Below are 19,367 nucleotides of genomic sequence, written 5' to 3' on the forward strand. Positions count from 1 at the left end.
ATGGCATAAGGAAGGGGATCAACTTCATTTTTTTGCATGTGGATATTCATTTATCCCAACACCATTTGTTGAAAAGATTCTTCCTCCCCTGTTGAATCATCTTGGCTTGTTGAAAATCAAGTGACTATAAAACTGAGGGTGAATTATCTTGGCACCCTTGTTGAAAATCAGGTGGCTGTAAATGTGACAGTTCTATCCTACAATCTTCCTGAACTCTTTCTTGATTATTTTTGTGTGTCTGTGGGTATGGACTGTCCCCTTTCTTTTTTTTTTTTTTTTTTTGAGAGAGAGAGTCTCTCTCTCTCCCACGCGGGGGTGGGGTGGCGCAATCTCGGCTCACTGCAAGCTCCGCCTCCCGGGTTCACGCCATTCTCCTGCCTCAGCCTCTCCAAGTAGCTGGGACTACAGGCGCCCGCCACCACGCCCGGCTAATTTTTTTGTATTTTTAGTAGAGACGGGGTTTCACCGTGGTCTTGATCTCCTGACCTCGTGATCCACCCGCCTCGGCCTCCCAAAGTGCTGGGATTATAAGCGTGAGCCACCACGCCCGGCCGGACTGTCCCCTTTCTAACAGTCACGGAGTATTTCATGGTGTAGAGAGAAATACTGTAATCTGTATAATGAGCTTCTATTGGACATTTGGGGTTGTTGGGTTTTGTTGCTGTTACTGATTGTGCTACAGAAAATGCTTTTAGGCCAGGCGTGGTGGCTCACATCTGTAATCCCAGCACTTTGGGAGTCTGAGGCAGGCGGATCACCTGAGGTCAGGAGTCCGAGACTAGCCTGGCCAGCATGGTGAAACCCCGTCTCTACTAAAAATACAAAAATTAGCCAGGCGTGGTGGTGGATTCCTGTAATCCCAGCTACTCGGGAGACTGAGGCAGGAGAATTGCTTGAACTCGGGAGGCGGAGGTTGCAGTGAGCCGAGATCACGCCACTGCACTCCACGGAGCAAGACTCTGTCTCAAAGAAAAACAAACAAACAACACTTTTAGGGCCACTCCTTCATTCCGGGAAAGTGCATTGAGTGCCTTCTCTGTGCCAGACACTTGTGGAGGTATTGGGCATACAGACAATAACAAAGTAAACGGGTGATTTCAGTTTGAGAAAAGCACAATGAAGAAATGAAGCATGCCTGTAATCCCAGCATTTTGGGAGGCCAAGGCAGGAGGATCACTTGAGCCCAGGAGATTGAGACCAGTCTGGGCAACACAGGGAGACCCTGTTTCTACAAAAAACAAACAAAATTGGCCAGGCTTGGTGGCATACACCTGTGATCCTAGCTACTTGGGAGGTTTGAGTGGGAGGATTGCTTGGGCCTGCGAGGTCAAGCAGTGACCTAGGTGAGCTAGGATTGCACCACTGTACTCTAGCCTGGACGACAGAGCAAGATTCTGTCTCAAAAAAAAAAAAAAAAGAAAAGAAAAAAGTCCGGATGTGGTGGCTCACGCCTGTAATCCCAGCACTTTGGGAGGTCCAGGCAGGAGGATCACCTGGGGTCAGAATTTCAAGACCAGCTTAGCCAACATGGTGAAATGCCATCTCTACTAAAAATGCAAAAATTAGCTAGTTGTGGTGGTGGGCGCCTGGAATCCCAGCTACACGGGAGGCTGAGGCAGCAGAATCGCTTGAACCTAGGAGGTGGAGGTTGCAGTGAGCCAAGATCGCACCATTGCACTCCAGCCTGGGTGACAAGAGTGAAACTCTGTCTCAGAAGAAAAACAAAAACAAGAAGAAAGAAAGAAATGGAACAGGGTGATATGCAAGGGAGCGATTGGATATGCATGTTGGGTTAAGCGTTCTTTGATTTGGGGATTCACAGATTTCACTGAAGAGGCATCCTGTGAGCTGTGAGCTCAATGATGAGAAAGAATCCACTGTTAGGAAGGTTGTTCCAGGCACAAGGAACAGCCAAGTACAAAGGCTTGGAGGTCGGAATGAACTTAACGTGTTCGCAGAACAGAAAGAAACCCAGTGTGCCTGGAGAGCAGCCAGGGCCGGAGGAGAAGTGGGCAGCACGCTAAATGAACGCAGCTCTTGCAGCCTTACCAAGGCATTTGGATTTTATTATGAATGTGAAAGGAAGCTGCTGGGGGTGGGCGTTAAGCAGAGGAGTGCCTCAATCTAATTGATGTGCTAAAAAGAGCACTCTGCTTAAGAAGCCGTTCCTTTCCCAACCTGAATCCAACATTTGCAAACACTGAGTTCTTAAAAGTGGAATGACTGGGTCAGCGGGTTTAGACATTTAAGATGTTCCTGGGTGCTGCCAACTGCCTCCCCAAAAGATAGCTCTAGGTTTTACCCTAAGGGTGCCAGCTCCTGTGATAGCCTGCAGCATTTGGGGTGAGGGTCGGGCGAATTCGCACCCCTGGGCCCCAGCACCCACTCTCTGGCCCTTGCTTTCCTTGTAGGACCTTCGCCTCTGCATTTATCCAGTAACTCTGGCTGTGCCGGATACTGCTTGGGTAAAACGGGCACCCCAGGAACATGGCAGACGAAGATCTCATCTTCCGCCTGGAAGGCGTTGATGGCGGCCAGTCCCCCCGAGCTGGCCATGATGGTGATTCTGATGGGGACAGCGACGATGAGGAAGGTTACTTCATCTGCCCCATCACGGATGACCCAAGGTCGAACCAGAATGTCAGTTCCAAGGTTAATAAGTACTACAGCAACCTAACAAAAAGTGAGCGGTATAGCTCCAGCGGGTCCCCGGCAAACTCCTTCCACTTCAAGGTGAGTGAGCCACCTACGCCACCTTTCCCACCCAGCTTAGCTGCTGTAAGGGATGGAGGGTTGGGGTCGCTGGTTGGGATCTTCTTCGTATTTCCAAACCCTGGCCAGTGCTCTAAACTCTGAGCTGAGGATATACGTGTTAAGCAGGGAGGGTATTATTGATTTAAAATAAATTTCGTTACCTTGGAACTGGGTGTTTTTCAAATAGTAGCCCAGGACACGCTACGGAGTTGTGAAAACCTTTTGCTGAGTTTTGTCCAATGTTTTGTTTTGTTTGTTTATTTATTTTAGTTTTCTTTAGAGACAGAGTTCTGCTCTGTCACCCAGGCTGGAGTGCAGAGGTGCTGTTCTTTTTTTTTTTTTTTTTTTTTTTTTAAAGAAATGGAACAGAACAGAATAAAATAGTAACTACTGGGCAACATTGCAAACTGTAAAGATCTTATTTCTTTGTAAAAACGTTTATTTATTTATGGCAATAGAAAATTCCCAAACTAAGGACCTTATTTCTCTTTCTTTTTCTTTCTTTTTCTTCTTCTTTTTTTTTTAATAAATGTGGTCTCGCTTTGTTGCCCAGGCTGGAGTGCAATGGCACAATCAGGCTTACTGCAGCCTTGAATCCCTAGGCTCAAGCAAGCCTCCCACCTCAGCCTCCTGAGTAGCTAGGATTATAGGCTTGTACCACTATACCTGGCTCATTAAAAAAATTTTTTTTGTAGAAATGAGGTTTCCCAGGCTGGTCTTCGACTATCACGCCCAGCCACTTGTTAATTTTTTGAAAGAATTTATTTAACAACATAATTTTAGGTCAGCCATGGTGTCTCACACCTGTAATGCCAGCACTTTGAGAGGACAAAAGGGAGGATCGCTTGAGCCTAGGAGACCAGCCTGGGCAACATAGTGAGATCCTGTCTCTCAAAAAATAAAGTAGGCTGGGTGCGGTGGCTTACGCCTGTAATCCCAGCAGTTGGGGAGGCCAAGGCAAGTGGATCACCTGAGGTAGGAGTTCTAGCGCAGCCTGGCCAACATGGTGAAACTCCATCTCTACTAAAAATACAAAAAATTAGCCGGGTGTGGTGGTGCACACCTGTAATCCCAGCTACTTGGGAGGCTGAGGCAGGAGAATCACTTGAACCTGGGAGGCGGAAGTTGCGGTGAACTGAGATTGCACCACTGCACTCCAGCCTGGACAACAAGAGTGAAACTCCTTCTCAAAAAATTAAAATAAAATAAATACATTTATTATTCATTTTATTTTTTTGTATTCCGCTCTGCTGCCCAGGCTTGAATACAGTGGTGGGATCTCGGCTCACTGAAACATCCGCCTCCTGGGTTCAAGTGATTCTCGTGCCTCAGCCTCCTGAGTAGCTTATATAACAGGCATGTGCCACCACACCCAGCAAATGTTTTGTATTTTCAGTAGAAACAGAGTTGCACTGTGTTGGCCAGGCTGGTCTCAAACTCCTGGCCTCAAGTGATCCACCTGCCTCACGTTCCCAAAATGCTGGGATTACAGGCATGAGCCACTCCACCCAGCCTAAAATAAATTTAAAAACATAATTTCATTGACAACCATTTGGTAGGTGCCAGCATGGGTACTTGATTACATGAAATTTACATTTATTTATTACATATTATATATCTGTCACCAGGCTATGCATTGAGTACAGAGAGGCAAACAGCAATTGTTTACAGACTTAACAATCTCCCCATTTATCAGTAGAGACATTCAAGTGGAGAAACAAACATAACTATTAGTTACTTTGATAGAAACTTGTTTTAGGGACACTAAAAAAAATGATCTCATTTAGCACTTATAGCTATCTTGGCTGGGCACAGTGCCTCAAGCCTGTAATCCCAGCATTTTGGGAGGCCAAGATGGTAGGATCGCTTTAGGCCAAGAGTTTGAGACCAGCCTGGTCAACATAGGAACACCCCATCTTTATTAAAGAAAAAAAAAAAAAGAAAAAACGCTTACAGCCATCCTATGTAGTTACAACTATGAAAGACAGACCAAATTCTTTTTTTTTTTTTTTTTTTTTTTTTGAGACGGAGTCTCACTCTGTCACCCAGGCTGGAGTGCAGTGGCACGATCTCGGCTCACTACAGCCTCCACCTCCCAGGTTCAAGCAAGACTAAATTCTTATGAATCATTACTTTTGAAACAATACCTAGTATTGTGTGTCACACATTATAGGTGCTTAATAAATGTTATTTCCCTCTCTGTTGCCACATTCCAGGAGTATGGCCCTAATAATTTGTCACTGATTATGAGAATTAATATTTTTTTAAAACCTTTCTACAAATTAATTACCTTTTCCCAAATTTGTTTACTGATTAAAAACTCATACTGTGGGCCGGGCGCGATGGCTCACACCTGTAGTCCCAGCACTTTGGGAGGCTGAGGCGGACAGATCACAAGGTCAGGATTTCAAGACCAGCCTGGCCAACATAGTGAAACCCATCTCTACTAAAAATACAAAAATTAGCCAGGTATGGTGTTGCAATAAAACTCCAGCCAAGGAAAAGACAAAGAGACCTTTGGAAACCAAAGAGAACTTTATTTAATTCAGGTTCCCGGGCTGACAGCAGGCTCACGCCTAAAATGGCTGCCGACTGGGACACAGAAAGCAGGCTTGCTTATATGTCGTTTGAGGCGGGAAAACAAGGCAGGATACAGGTTTCAGACAAAGACAGTAAATTATTTAACACGTGATAATTCTGAGAAAACATACAATTTAGTTATCTTGACCAGTCAACTTTGAAGCTGGACAGCTCGAGCTGGGGTAAGGGAAAACAGGAATTACAGAAATATGCGGGGGTCTGGAGGCAGGCAATAAGCTTGGAAGATTGAGATAAGCTCATAGCTGCAACTTGTTAGCAATGCTGGGAGGGGCTGCTTAAATTTCTTAGCCTATGTATAACTTCTAAATAACCTATACTTAATGTTAACTATTACTTATGTTTATTATTTTTAACTTTATTATTACTTATTTTATTTTCCTTCCACAATGGTGATGCATGCCTGTAGTCCCAGCTTCTCAGGAGGCTGAGGCAGAAGAATCCCTTGAACCCAGGAGGCAGAGGTTGTGGTGAGCCGAGATCGCACCACTGCACTCCAGCCTGGGCAACAGAGGAGACTCCGTCTCAAAAAAAAAAAAAGCAAAAAAACCTCATACTGTGGAAGGTTTCCATCTCAAGTGTCTTCTACATTTGTCCAATGTTGTGTTGAATATTTTGAAAGCACCTCTGCATATGCATGTATGTGGGTACAGAGACATATGTGTAATGTGATTCTTCATGTTGGTTATCTTAAAAAAAACAAACAAACAAACACTTTTTAGAGTCAGACATCCTTCTCTGGACTGAAGAAAAGTGTACTTATTTTGGTAGGGATTTGTGTTCATACGATAGCAAAGCTGGTGTAAAGAAGATGGGGAGAAGCCAGGCGCAGTGGCTCACGCCTGTAATCCCAGCACTTTGGGAGGCCAAGGCAGGCAGATCACCCGAGGTCAGGAGTTTGAGACCAGCCTGGCCAACATGGCGAAACCCTGTCTCTATAAAAACACAAAAATTAGCTGGGCGTGTTGGTGCCACCTATGGTCCCAGCTACTCAGAAGGCTGAGGTGGGAGAATCACTTCAAACCAGCAGGCGGAGTTTGCAGTGAGCCAAGATTGTGCCACTGCACTCCAGCCTGGGTGACAGAGCGAGACTCTATCTCAAAAAAAGAAGAGGGGGAGAGGCGAACATTATTGGACTTTTTATAGTAACTGGTGGGGGTAAAAAATCAAAAGTGCAATACCGTTACCCTTACTTAATCAAATCCTCACAAACAGTTAAGTATCAGTACTGTAAACAAAATGCCTATTACCACTTGGGGATTTGAAATTAAAAATATTCTTCCATAACTTCTGAATTAATCTGTTTTTAGAAAATTAATAATTTTAGTTCTTGGAGATAGTTGGGTAATGTTTTCCCTTTAGGCCTAGAGTTCTAGCTGGAGTTACTCTGGGGCAGGCAGCTCCAGAAATAGCCCCGTGGGTCTCTGGGGTCGGGGGCCCCCAAAGGGGCAGGTTTCCACTGATCCTGTTTCCTGTCCTAAGGCAGCTTTGAAATGAACACCCACCCCCAGGAGGGCAGCTCAAGTGTCCACAAGAGGGGCTGATTTCAATTACAGGCCGTGGTTCTCACAGAATGCTGTGTTTACATTAGAACAAAGTTGGCGTTCCTTTCTTTTTTTGAGAAAGGGTCTCACTCTGTCGCCCAGGCTGGAGGGCAGTGGTGCGATCCTGGCTCACTGCAACCTCCACTTCCCAGGTTCAAGCGATTCTTGTGCCTTAGCCACCCGAGTAGCTGGAACCACAGGTGCATGCCACTATGCCCTGCTAATTTTTGTATTTTTAGTAGAGATAGGGTCTCGCCATGTTGCCCAGGCTGGTCTTGAACTCCTGGCCTCTAGTGATCCGCCCGCCTCAGCTTCCCAAAGTACTGGGATTACAGGCATGAGCCCACATGCGCAGCCTTTTCTTCTTCTTTTTTTTTTTTTTTTTTTTTTTTTTTTAGAGACACGGTCTTGCTCTGTCACCCAGGCTGGAGTGCGGTGACATGATCATAGCTCATTGCTGCCTTGAACTCCTGAGCTCAAGCAATCCTCACACCTCAGCCTCCCGAGTAGCTAGGACCACAGGTGCATGCCACCATGCCCAGCTGATTTTTAAAATGTTTTTGTAGATATGAGGTCTCACTATGTTACCCAGGCTGGTCAAAAGATGAAGATGATTCTATGTGATTTGACCTTTTTTGTTGTTGTTGTTTTACTGTTTTTGTAGAGACAGGGTCTTATACTATGTTGTTCAGGCTGGTCTTGAACTCCTGGGCTCAAACAATCATCCCACTTCAGCTTCCCGAAGGGGGATTACAGGAGGGAGCCACCGTGCCTGGCCATGATTTGACTCTAAAACAGTGCTTACTGTTACATATAGTATGTGTGTGTGCAAATCTATAAAAAGCCCTTGGCACAGGCCTAGTCCATAATAAAGTCAAAAAATGTTAGCATTTTTATATATGTAGTTAAGTAAAAAAGCAAGTTGAAATATAGTATGATCCTTTTTTTTTTTTTTTTTCTGAGACGGAGTCTTGCTCCGTCGCCCAGGCTGGAGTGCAGTGGTGCAATCTCGGCTCACTGCAACCTCCGCCTCCCAGGTTGAAGCAATTCTCCTGCCTCAGCCTCCCGAGTAGCTGGGATTACAGCCACCTGCTACCACGCCTGGCTAATTATTTATTTATTTATTTGTATATTTAGTAGAGACGGGGGTTTCACCATGTTGGCCAGGCTGGTCTTGAACTCCTGACCTTGTGATCCACCCACCTCGACCTCCCAAAGTGCTGGGATTACAGGCGTGAGCCACCACGTCCGACCTGATCCTATTTTTATTAAAAATGTATATACACATATATTGGAATCTGCATAGCAAAAACTTTTTGAAGGGGAAGTTTGCACCCAGAAGTTAGTGGCAGTTCTCTCTAGGGGAGAGGTACCATTAAGGGGGGGCTTTGTATGTTTTTTAAACATTTTAAACTTTTAAAGTTACACATATGTATCACTTATGTGGAGAAAAAGATGTTGTTAAGAAAAATAAAGTAAAATAACCAGGTAACTTCCTCTTCCTCAAATACATTGATAAATACCCCCTCCTCAAAACTCATCACTTCTGGCCGGGCGTGATGGCTCACATCTGTAATCCCAGCACTTTGGGAGGCTGGGGCAGGTAGGTCATGAGGTCAGGAGTTTGAGACCAGCCTGACCAACATGGTGACACCCTGTCTGTACTAAAAATACAAAAATTAGCCAGGCGTGGTGGCACATGCCTATATTCCCAGCTACTCGGGAGGCTAAGCCAGGAGAATCACTTGAACCTGGGAGGTTGAGGTTGCAGTGAGCCAAGATCGCACCACAGCACTCCAGCCTGGGCAACAAGAGAGAAACTGTATTAAAAAAAAAAAAAAAGCCTCATCACCAGGATGGGAGTGTCTTCTAGGTCCCTCCACTCCAGGACCTTTCTAGGCTCTGTTCATCCTCTCCATTCACACACATCTGGAAGCTCCTGGAATGGGCTTCCCTTTTTCACACTTCTGCCTAATAAAATTTCTTTCAACTGATGTCCTGGTCTATCAAAATTACAGTTCTGCCTCCTTCAGAACCCAGTTTTTATTTTTATTTTTTTAATTTTAGAGACAAGGTCTTGCTGTGTTGCCCAGGCTGGAGTACAGTGGTACGATCATAACTCACTGCAGCCTCTAACTCCTGGGCTTCAGCGATCCTCCCACCTCAGCCTCCTGAGTAGCTGAGACCACAGGCGTGCACCACCACACCTGGCCAACTTTTTAATTTTTTTTGGAACGATGGGGTCTCATTACGTTGCCCAGGCTGGTCTTGAACTCCTGGCCTCAAGCGATCCTCCTGCCTCAGCTTCCCAAAGTGTTGGGATTACAGGCATAAGCGACTGAGCCTGGCCCAGAGCCCAGATTGAAGACAACCTTTCCAGGCTTTCTCCTCTGCCTTCCGTGAGGCTCTTAGCAGACCTTTATGTGTGTGAGTCATTCTCCATTGTCATTCTTTTTTTGAGTCAGCGCCTGACTGCAAGAGTAGGGTTGTGTCTGATGCGACCTCCATTCCCTTGGTCCTGCATAGTAGGACTTGGTAAAATGTTTGACTGTGTGTGGACGGGAGTTGGCACTTCATTGCTCACTTTCTAGGTTATCGAAAGCAGGCTCTGTTGGGTTGGTGTTGCCAGGGGTGGCTTCAGAGGGAGAGAACAGCTCAGTTTTCCAACTCTTGTTCCCTCAGCATCCCATAAACCTAAGTGTTTTGTTTTTTTTTTAACTTACTGTGACCTGGCAACCTGGATTGTTTAACCAAAATGGCCCGCTGGCCTCCCTCCAAGGAACACACCCAGCAGGTACTGGGTGTGGATTGTGAAAGGTCAGATTCTATCACTGTCAAGCCCAGCCTTCTGCCCAAGCTCCCCTGGAGACATGGCAGAACCATTTAGGGGGCCGCCCTCTCCATAGAATATCAGGCAGTCATCCAAAGATGTTTATAGAGTTTATGATAACGTGGGAAAGTGCCTCTGCTCCAGAGTTAAATCTAAAAAGAATACAGCATGATTATAGCTCTGTGAAACTCGCACGTACACACACAGCCAAGGCCTGAGGGGAAGCACATCACCAGGGCAGCAGGGATTGTCTTTGGATTGGATTAGGAGGGACTGTGTTCCTTTTCTCCTTCTCTGTCGTTTCTACATTTTCTAGAATAAGCATAGGGAGCAAATACATGTTTTTAATTTCTTATTAAGGTGGGAAATTTTATTTTTAAATATTATTTTCAGCCAGGTGCACTGGCTCACGTCTGTAATCCCAGCACTTTGGGAAGCCGAGGCAGGTAGATCACTTGAGGTCAGGAGTTCGAGACCACCCTGGCCAACATGATGAAACCCCGTCTCTACTAAAAATACACACACACACACACACACACACACACACAAATTAGCCGGGTGTGGAGGCGGGCGCCTATAATCCCAGCTACTCCAGAGGCTGAGGCAGGAGAATCACTTGAACCCGGGAGGCGGAGGCTGCAGTGAGAGATTGCACCACTGCCCATCAGCCTGGGCAACAGAGCGAGACCCTCTCCCCTGCCCCCCTGCAAAAAAAATTTTCCTGATCTGAGAATATCTCAGAGATCATTCCACATCGATACACATAGATCACCTTATTTAAAAAAATTTCTTTTGAGATAGGGTTGCCCAGGAAGAAGTGCAGTGGTGTGATCATAGCTCACTGCATTGAAATTGTGGGCTCAAGTGATTCTCCCACCTCAGCCTCCCAAGTAGCTGGGACCACAGGCATGTACCACCACACCCAGCCTGTTGTTGGTTATTTAATGGCTGAATATCATTTCATTGTTGGAAGCGCCATAATAAATGTAGCCAGCTCCTCCTTGTAGGGTATGTAGGTTATTTCCAGTCTTGTCCTGCCACAAACAGCACTTCCTTGTGTGTGTGTCTTTGCACCCATGAATGGGCGTGCCCACCAGAGGACCCCCCAGAGGTGAACTGGCTAGGCAAAATGTTTGTGTCTTTTTAAACTGGGATAGGTGTTGTCAGTAGCTCCTCAAAGAGGTTACACCATCGTGTGTGCCCCCCATGATGGGTGGGTACACCTGCTTCCCATGCCCTTATTTGGTCAACTTTGGTGATTACACTCATACTTGTAACCCACTGAGGGTGGCTCTGACAGCATGATCAAAGAATAATGATTGCCTTGGGAGGCCGAGGCTGGCGGATAACCTGAGGTCAGGAGTTCGAGACCAGCCTGACCAATATGGTGAAATTCCATCTCTACTAAAAATACAAAAATTATCTGGGCGTGGTGGTGTGCGACTGTAGTCCCAGCTACTCAGGAGGCTGAGGCAGGGGAATCACTTGAACCCGGGAGGCGGAGGTTGCAGTGAGCCAAGATTGCACCACTGCAACTGCAGCCTGGGCAACAGAGCAAGACTGTCTCAAAAAAAAAAAAAAAAAAATTTAGCAGTTTTTGGAAATATAATTCACATGCCATACAGTTTACCCATTTAAAATGTACTATTCAAAGCCTTTGAGTATATTCATAAAAAAATTATGCATCCATCACCACAACCACTTTTAGAACATTTTACCCAGAAACTAAATTCTATACCTCTTAGCCATCATGCTTTAATACCCACATCCCACCCAGCCCCAGGCAACCACCAGTCCACTTTCTGCCTCTCTGGACTTGCCTTTTCTGGACGTTTTACATAAATAGAATCATACAACATGTGGCCTTTTATGTCTGGCTTCTTTCACTAAGCATAAATTTTTTTGTTGCTTTTTTTTTTTTTTTTTTGGGGGGGGACAGTTTCACTCTGTTGCCCCATCTCGGCTCACTGCAACCTCCGCCTCCCAGGTTCAAGTGATTCTCTTGCCTCAGCCTCCTGAGTAGCTGATTACAGGCAACATGGTGAAACCCCATCTCTACTGAAAATACAAAAAATTAGCCGGGCATGGGGGCGCACACCTGTAGTCCCAGTTACTGGGGAGGCTGAGGCGCAAGAATTGTTTAAACCTGAGAGGCAGAGATTGCAGTGTGCTGAGATTGCACCACTGCACTCCAGCCTGGGAGACAGAGCAAGACTGTCCCAAAAAAAAAAAGAAAAAAAGAAAGTCCAGATATTTTGCTATTAAGATCTTAGTGTATAGTTCAGACTTTACTGTATTTCACTTTAAATATACACAAACATGGACTTTTTGTTGCTACTGTGGAATCATGCTATACATGTCTTCAGTAACCAGTTTTTCTTCGGCAAGCAATAAATCATCATGTCTTTTCAGATCAGTAAATATGGATCTAGTGTCTTGATGGCTCTGTCAGCCCATTGTATGGCTACACCACAGTTTCTGTAAGCATTGCCTCTTGTGGGATACTTAGGCAGTTTCCACGTTTGTTTGTTTTTGAGATGGAGTTTCGCTCTTGTTGCCCAGGCTGGAGTGCAATGGCACGATCTCAGCTCACTGCAACCTCTGCCTCTCGGGTTCAAGTGATTCTCCTGCTTCAGCCTCCTGAGTAGCTGGGATTATAGGCATGTGCCACCACACCTGACTAATTTTGCATTTTTTAGTGGAGATGGGGTTTCTCCATGTTGGTCAGGCTGGTCTCGAACTCCTGACCTCAGGTGATCTGCCTGCCTCAGCCTCCCAAAGTGTTGGGACTACAGGCGTAGTTTGTTTTTTAAGAGATAGGGTCTCATGCTGTTGCCCAGGCTGGAGTGCAGTGGCACAATCATGGGTCACTGTAGCCTCGACCTCCTGAGCTCAAGTGATCCTCCCACCCCAGCTCCCCAGGTAGTTGGGACTAAAGGCATGCGCCATCACGCCTGGCTAATTTTTGTATTTCTTTTTTTTTTTTTTTAGAAATGGGGTCTTGCTATGCTGCCCAGGCTGCTCTGGAACTCCAAGTGTCAAGTGATCCTCCTGCCTTGGCCTCCCAAATTGCTGGGATCACAGGCATGACCACTGTGCCTGGTTTCCAGTTTTTTGCTGCTGTATTCCATGCCGGGTTCCACTGATAATTGTACCAAACCTCTAAGTGCATGTGGCATAGATTGTGGCCTCCACACACCACTGCTGGGCTCTTCCCCTTCCACAGCCTCGCTGTGTTTCCCCACTTCTTCATGCTTTTTTTTTTTTTTTTTTTTTTTTTTTTGTGGGAACAAAACTATAAACACCTTTATTACATGGGTGAAGACAAAACAAGGATTTATTTGCCTTTCCGGGCCTTGATTTTCCTAAGATAGAACTCCAACTCTTTGCCCTCTAGCACATAGCCATCTGCTCGGCCACACTGTCCTGGCCTTGAAGCGATGCACGCAAGAAGCTTGCCCTGCTGGAACTGCTCCTCCAGGAGACTGCTGATTTTGGCATTCTTTTTCCTTTCATCATATTTCTTCTGAATTTTTTTAGATCATTTTTTGTTTAAAATCTCTTCTTCCTCAGGAGTCAGCTTGGCTCCCTTCTTGCGGCCCAGGGGCAGCGCATAGTGGGACTCGTACCACTGTCGGTACGGTGTGCTGTCGATGAGTACGATGCAATTCTTCACCAGGGTCTTGGTACGAACCAGCTCATTATTAGATGCATTGTAGACAACATTGATGATCCTTGTTTTACGAGTACAACACCCTGAGCCCCAGGAGAAATTCCCTACGTCCAACCTCAGGGCATGGTATTTCTTGTTACCTCCCCGCACACGAACTGTGTGGATGCGGCGGGGGCCAATCTTGGTGTTGGCAGCTGGACGCCCCAACTCATATTTCCGCTTCTTGTGGTAGGGCTTTCTCTTGCCCCCGGTTTTGCGGCGCTTGTGCCAGTTGTCTCGAGATGCCCATCGCTCGGTGCTGGCTGGAAAGAGCTCTTCCTGCTTCTTTTATTTGAGCCGTTGAGTTTGGTTAAGCCCATTACTGCTCTCCAGGAGGGGAGAGTAGTTGGGCTGTCTCTGAGTTGTATCTCTTTTTTTTTTTTTCCTTGACTTCCCAGGTTCAGGTGATCCTTCCACCTCAGCCTCCTGAGTAGCTATTACTACAGGCGCATGGCACCACGCCTGGCTAATTTTTTGTATTTGTAGTAGAGGCAGGGTTTCGCCATGTTGCCTAGACTTCTGAGCTGTATTTCATAAAGTCTGCAGAAGTGATGATGGGGAAAAAAATGATTTTATAACATTCATGAAGTGACTGTAACAGGTGATAAAGGCCTGGGCGAATCACTGGATGTGTCCTCAAGTAAGATCCAGAGGCCTTGATTACTGTGATAATGGCAATAATAAAAGTAATATAAAATTGGCAACAACAGTGATAACATCCCACGTGCCAAAACATTTGCGAACACATTGCCGGCACTCCACCCTCACTCCTGGCATACTCGATGAAGTAAATTATTATTACTACAGTAATCATTATTATTATTTCCATCTCCCTTTCCTGGTATATAATTATTATTATTTCACTATTATTTATTTTTATTTTGTACTCTCAGACTTTGAAGAACCACAGCATTTCTATTCTGTAGCCAGAATTATATTTTCCTTTTTTTATGAAATATCCACAGATCTCTCTTTTTTTTTTTTTTTTTTGAGACAGAGTCTTGCTCTGTCACTCAGGCTGTAGAGTGCAGTGGTGCAATCTCAGCTCATTGCAACCTCCATCTCCTGGGTTCAAGCGATTCTCATGCCTCAGCCTCCTGAGTAGCTGGGAGCACAGGCACACGCCACCACGCCCAGCTAATTTTTGTATTTTTTGTAGAGAGGGGTTTCACCATGTTCACCAGACTGGTCTCAAACTCCTGGCCTCAAGTGCTCCGCCTGCGTTGGCCTCCCAAAGTGCTAGGATTACAGGCATAAGCCACCACACCCAGCCCATAGCCCTCTGTTCTATGTAAGATTAATTAACCTACTCAACAACTGAGTTCCAGAATCCTTAGAAATAGAGGATATTAGAGCTGGCACGGCCTTAAGAATCATCTAACCTGGCCAGGCGCAGTGGCGTATGTCTGTAATCCCAGCACTTTGGGAGGCCAAGACAGGTGGATCACTTGAGCCCAGGAATTTGAGACCAGCCTGGGCAACATGGTGAAACCCTGTCTCTACAAAAACACAAAAAATTAGCCAGGCTTGGTGGCATGTGCCCGTAGGCCCAGCTACCCGGGAGGTTGAGGTGGAGGTTGAGGTTTCAGTGAGCCATGATTGCATTACTGCACTGCAGGCTGGGCGACAGTGAAACCCTGTCTCAAAAAAAAAAAAAAAAAAAAAGAAAAAAAATCGTCTAACCCAGTGATTTTTGTTTCTTAACTTTGATTTACACATGCATTACCTAAATACATTCTCATTGTAAAAAGAATGCAAACAACATAGATAAACTGAGGTCTCCTTGAGCAACTTCTTATCCCTTTCTATTCCCAGAGATGAGAATTACATTAGTTTCATATAAATTACTTTTCAGACCTCTTTTTATGTATTTGCATATAAATATACATTTGTGTATATGTCTACAGACACACACATCCTTAGAAAATCCATGGTATTGATTTGTGAGTTTCCTCCACCAGTAAGTGGTAACATAGTGTTTGTATTGTTCTGCAACTTGCTGTTTTTCCCCCTAAACAATAGGTCTTAGAAATTGCCCATGCTGGGTGCGGTGGCTCACGCCTGTAATCTCAGCACTTTGGGAGGCCAAGGCGAGTGGATCACTTGAGGCCAGGAGTTCAAGACCAGCCTGACCAATATGGTGAAACCCGATCTCTACTAAAAATAAAAAAATTAGCCAGGTGTGGCGGCACGCACCTGTAATCCCAGCTACTCAGGCAGCTGAGACAGAATTGCTTGAACCCAGGTGACGGAGGTTGCAGTGAGCAGAGATGGCGCCACTGCACTCCAGCCTGGACGACAGAGCGAGACCACATCCCCCGCTCCCCGCCCGGGGGAAAAAAAAATCACCCATGCTAGCATCTTATTTTGAGTATACCAAGCGTATGTGATCATCCCCCTACAGATGGGCAGTTTGTTTGTACTGCCTGATCATTATGGCATTATAAGTGCTGACCTTGAGGCTAGAGTTTAAGACCACCCGGGACAACATAGAGAGACTGTCATCTCTACACACACACAATTTTTTTAATTAGCTGGGCATGATGGTGAGCACCCATAGTTCCAGCTACCTGGGAGGCTGAGTTGAGAAGATTCGTTGAGCCCAGGAGTTGGAGGCTTCAGTGAGCTATGATCCCACCACTGCACTTCAGCCTAGGCAACAGAGTAATACCTGGTCTCAAAAAAAAAAAAAAAAAAGAAAGAAAAAAAAGCACTGATCATCCTTGGACCAGCTTACCTGGACATGCCTGGGTAGGTGATAGGAATGGCTGGGTCAGAAGTCGGTGCAGAAGAAGGTTCATAGCCACTGCTAGGTGGCTCTCAAAGATGGCAGTACCTGCTTCCATTCCCCTTCTGATGGTAACATATCACTGGTGATTTCTAGCTCGGGCAGGAGTCACCCATAATAAGTAAGCACTGCTACCCCAGTGAGTCACTGTTTTTGTTGGAAGTGTGTCTACCCTGGTTGCAGGGGCCACAAAAAAGTGGACCACCAGCAGCCAAAACCTTCTTCATCCTTGTTTGTAAACAAGGAAATGGAGGTTCCCACAGCCAGTCAGTGGTGAGCTGGAACCAGAGTCAGGGGCATGAATGTTAGTACAGGACCTTTTTTTTTTTTTTTTTTTTTTTTTTTTGAGACGGAGTCTCGCTCTGTCGCCCAGGCTGGAGTGCAGTGGCGCAATCTCGGCTCACTGCAAGCTCCGCCTCCCGGGTTCACGCCATTCTCCTGCCTCAGCTTCTCCGAGTAGCTGGGACTACAGGCGCCCGCCACCACGCCCGGCTAATTTTTTTGTATTTTTAGTAGAGACGGGGTTTCACCGTGGTCTCGATTTCCTGACCTCGTGATCCACCCGCCTCGGCCTCCCAAAGTGCTGGGATTACAAGCGTGAGCCACCGCGCCCGGCCTAGTACAGGACTTTTTATACTGTGCTTATTAAAAAAAAAAAAAGTCAGTTGTATTAATCCCACCCATTGCCAATAAGGTCTGGCATGACTCTGTTCTGGGTTTGGAAAAAAAGGTAATTTTTATCCTATGAAATACCACACCCTCTATTTCTGCAGTACTTTCCTACCTGTTTTGTGGTTGGTGCCACGGCATCCAGCCAGGAGGTAATTTCTGTTGCTAATCTTCATTGAATGGGGACGGTCCCTGTTAGTAGCTTAGGGAGTGGCGGAGTCGTTTGAGAGAGGCACTGTCAGAGAACTGTGTGTCGCAGACAGAGAACAGGGCACCTGTACAGACACGCTTGGAAGGGTGGCCTGCTGAGTTCTCAACCCTGCAGGCTCTCCTGACAGGTGGAGGTCGAAGGCTGTCCCTGCCATTTGTAGCAGCCGGAATATGAGCTGAGATTGTGGTGCTTTAAGGTACGGGGATTGGGCTGGGCGTGGTGGCTCATGCCTGTAATCCCACCGCTTTGGAAGGACAAGGCAGGAGGATCACTTGAGCCCAGAAGTTTGAGAACAGCCTGGGCAACATATCGAGATCCGGTCTGTACGGAAATTTAAAAAATTAGCCAGGCGTGGTGGCAAGCGCCTGTCATCCCAGCTATTCGGGAAGCTGAAGCAGGAGGATCACTTGAACCCAGGAGTTTGAGGCTGCGGTGAGCTATGATCACGCCACTGTATTCCAGCCTGAATGACAGAGCAAGACCCTGTCTCTTTAAGAAAAAAAGTACAGGGGCCCGGCGCGATGGCTCATGCCTGTAATCCCAGCACTTTGGGAGGCCGAGGCAGGCGGATCACAAGGTCAAGAGATCGAGACCATCCTGGCCAAAATGGTGAAACCCTGTCTCTACTAAAAATACAATAATTAGCTGGGCGTGGTGGCACGTGCCTGTAGTCTCAGCTACTCAGGAGGCTGAGGCAGGAGAATCGCTTGAACCCAGGAGGCAGAGATTGCAGTGAGCCGAGATCACGCCACTTCACTCCAGCCTGGTTACAGAGCCAGACTCCATCTCAAAAAAAAAAAAAAAAAAGTACAGAGACCGAAATTCAGAAAAATGTTTTAGACGTACACATGTCTGCTGTGGAGTTATTTACAACAGGGAACAATCAGTGACAAGCTTGAAGTCTAACAGTGGAGAGCAACAGGTGAATAATTAAGTCAGTAACAAAAAAGTTATGCAGTAGATTATTATGCAACTATTAAAGCAGGATGCAAATAACTTATAAATTTTATAGTTATCTGATGTACTGTCTGTGCCAAAAGAATTTTAGTGATTTATTTACTGCTTCTTGGAGTATAACTTGGGATAAATTTTTTGGCGGAGAACTCAGTCATTTCTAGATTTTAAATGTGATCCAGCAGTTACATTTCCCAAAAAATATGTACTACTGAGATCTTGCACAAGCGCACAGAGATTTGGATAGGAAGATGTTCACTTCAGCACTGTTTGTACTAGGAAATGTTGGAGAGAATCCAAACATTATTCAATCGGAGGTTAGACAAATACCTTAAGGTACATTTATACAATTGTATATCTGGTAGTTTTGGAAATGAAAGGAGGTCACCCAGCCAGTTTGCACATATGACATGGAAAGATGTCCAAGATCTTGCATTAAGAAAAGTCAGATGCACAACAGAACATGTGGTGTGGTCCCATTGCTCTTTCTTTTTATTTTTTATTTTTTGAGCTCGAGTCTCACTGTGTCGCCCAGGCTGGAGTGTAGTTGCACTCTCTTGCCTCACTGCAACCTCTGCCACCTGGGTTCAAGCGATTCTCCTGCCTCAGCCTCCCAAGTAGCTGGGATTACAGGCTCATGCCACCATGCCCGGCTAAGTTTTGTATTTTTAGTAGTGACAAGGTTTTACCATGTTGGCCAGGCTGGTGTCAAACTCCTGACCTCGTGATCTGCCTGCCTCGGCCTCCCAAAGTGCTGGGATTACAGGTGTGAGTCACTGTGCCCAGCCTAAACTGCTCTTAATTATGTGTTTGTGTTCACAGAGGCATAGGAAAAAATTTTGCAGAATGTCTACATCAACTGTCAGCTGTGGTTTTCAGAAGAAGTGGATTAGGGAGGACTTCCACTTTCTAATTCAGAATTCTATAGTGCTTGCAGTTTTTATGTGATGTGGATCATACTTTGGAATCAGAAAAAAAAAATCGAGATCACTAAATAAAGCACAAAATCCCATTGACCCACTCTCCTGTAAGGAGGTAAATTATATTTTACAGTATGATACCAACCTTATTAAAAAATGCATGTAGGTCGGGCAAGCTGGCTCACGCCTGTAATCCCAGCACTTTGGGAGGCCAAGGCGGGTGGATCACCTGAGGTCAGGAGTTCGAGACTAGCCTGGCCAACATGGTGAAACCCTGTCTCTACTAAAAATACAAAAATTAGCCAGGCACGGTGGCTCACGCCTGTAATCCCAGCTACTCAGGAGGCTGAGGCAGGAAAATTGCTTGAACCCAGGAGGTTGCAGTGA

The 19,367-nt window shown here is 45.8% G+C and overlaps 1 protein-coding gene and 1 pseudogene across 4 annotated transcripts in view; one reads left to right on the forward strand and one right to left on the reverse strand.

Annotated features, from left to right (window-relative positions):
• EEF2K (eukaryotic elongation factor 2 kinase) overlaps nucleotides 1–19,367 on the forward strand; it is an 84,151-nt gene that overhangs the window by 18,025 nt on the left and 46,759 nt on the right. For all 4 annotated transcript variants that reach the window (XM_058440814.1, XM_032157094.2, XM_032157097.2 and 1 more), the window contains one exon: nucleotides 2,412–2,733. In XM_058440814.1, coding sequence (XP_058296797.1) covers nucleotides 2,488–2,733 — 246 coding nt within the window. In that variant the 5' untranslated portion in view covers nucleotides 2,412–2,487. The remainder of the gene's footprint in view (nucleotides 1–2,411; nucleotides 2,734–19,367) is intronic.
• LOC116470280 (small ribosomal subunit protein eS8-like) lies at nucleotides 13,001–17,260 on the reverse strand (annotated as a pseudogene).

The sequence above is a fragment of the Hylobates moloch genome, unplaced genomic scaffold, assembly GCF_009828535.3.
Source record: "Hylobates moloch isolate HMO894 unplaced genomic scaffold, HMol_V3 SCAFFOLD_6, whole genome shotgun sequence".
NCBI lineage: Eukaryota > Metazoa > Chordata > Mammalia > Primates > Hylobatidae > Hylobates > Hylobates moloch.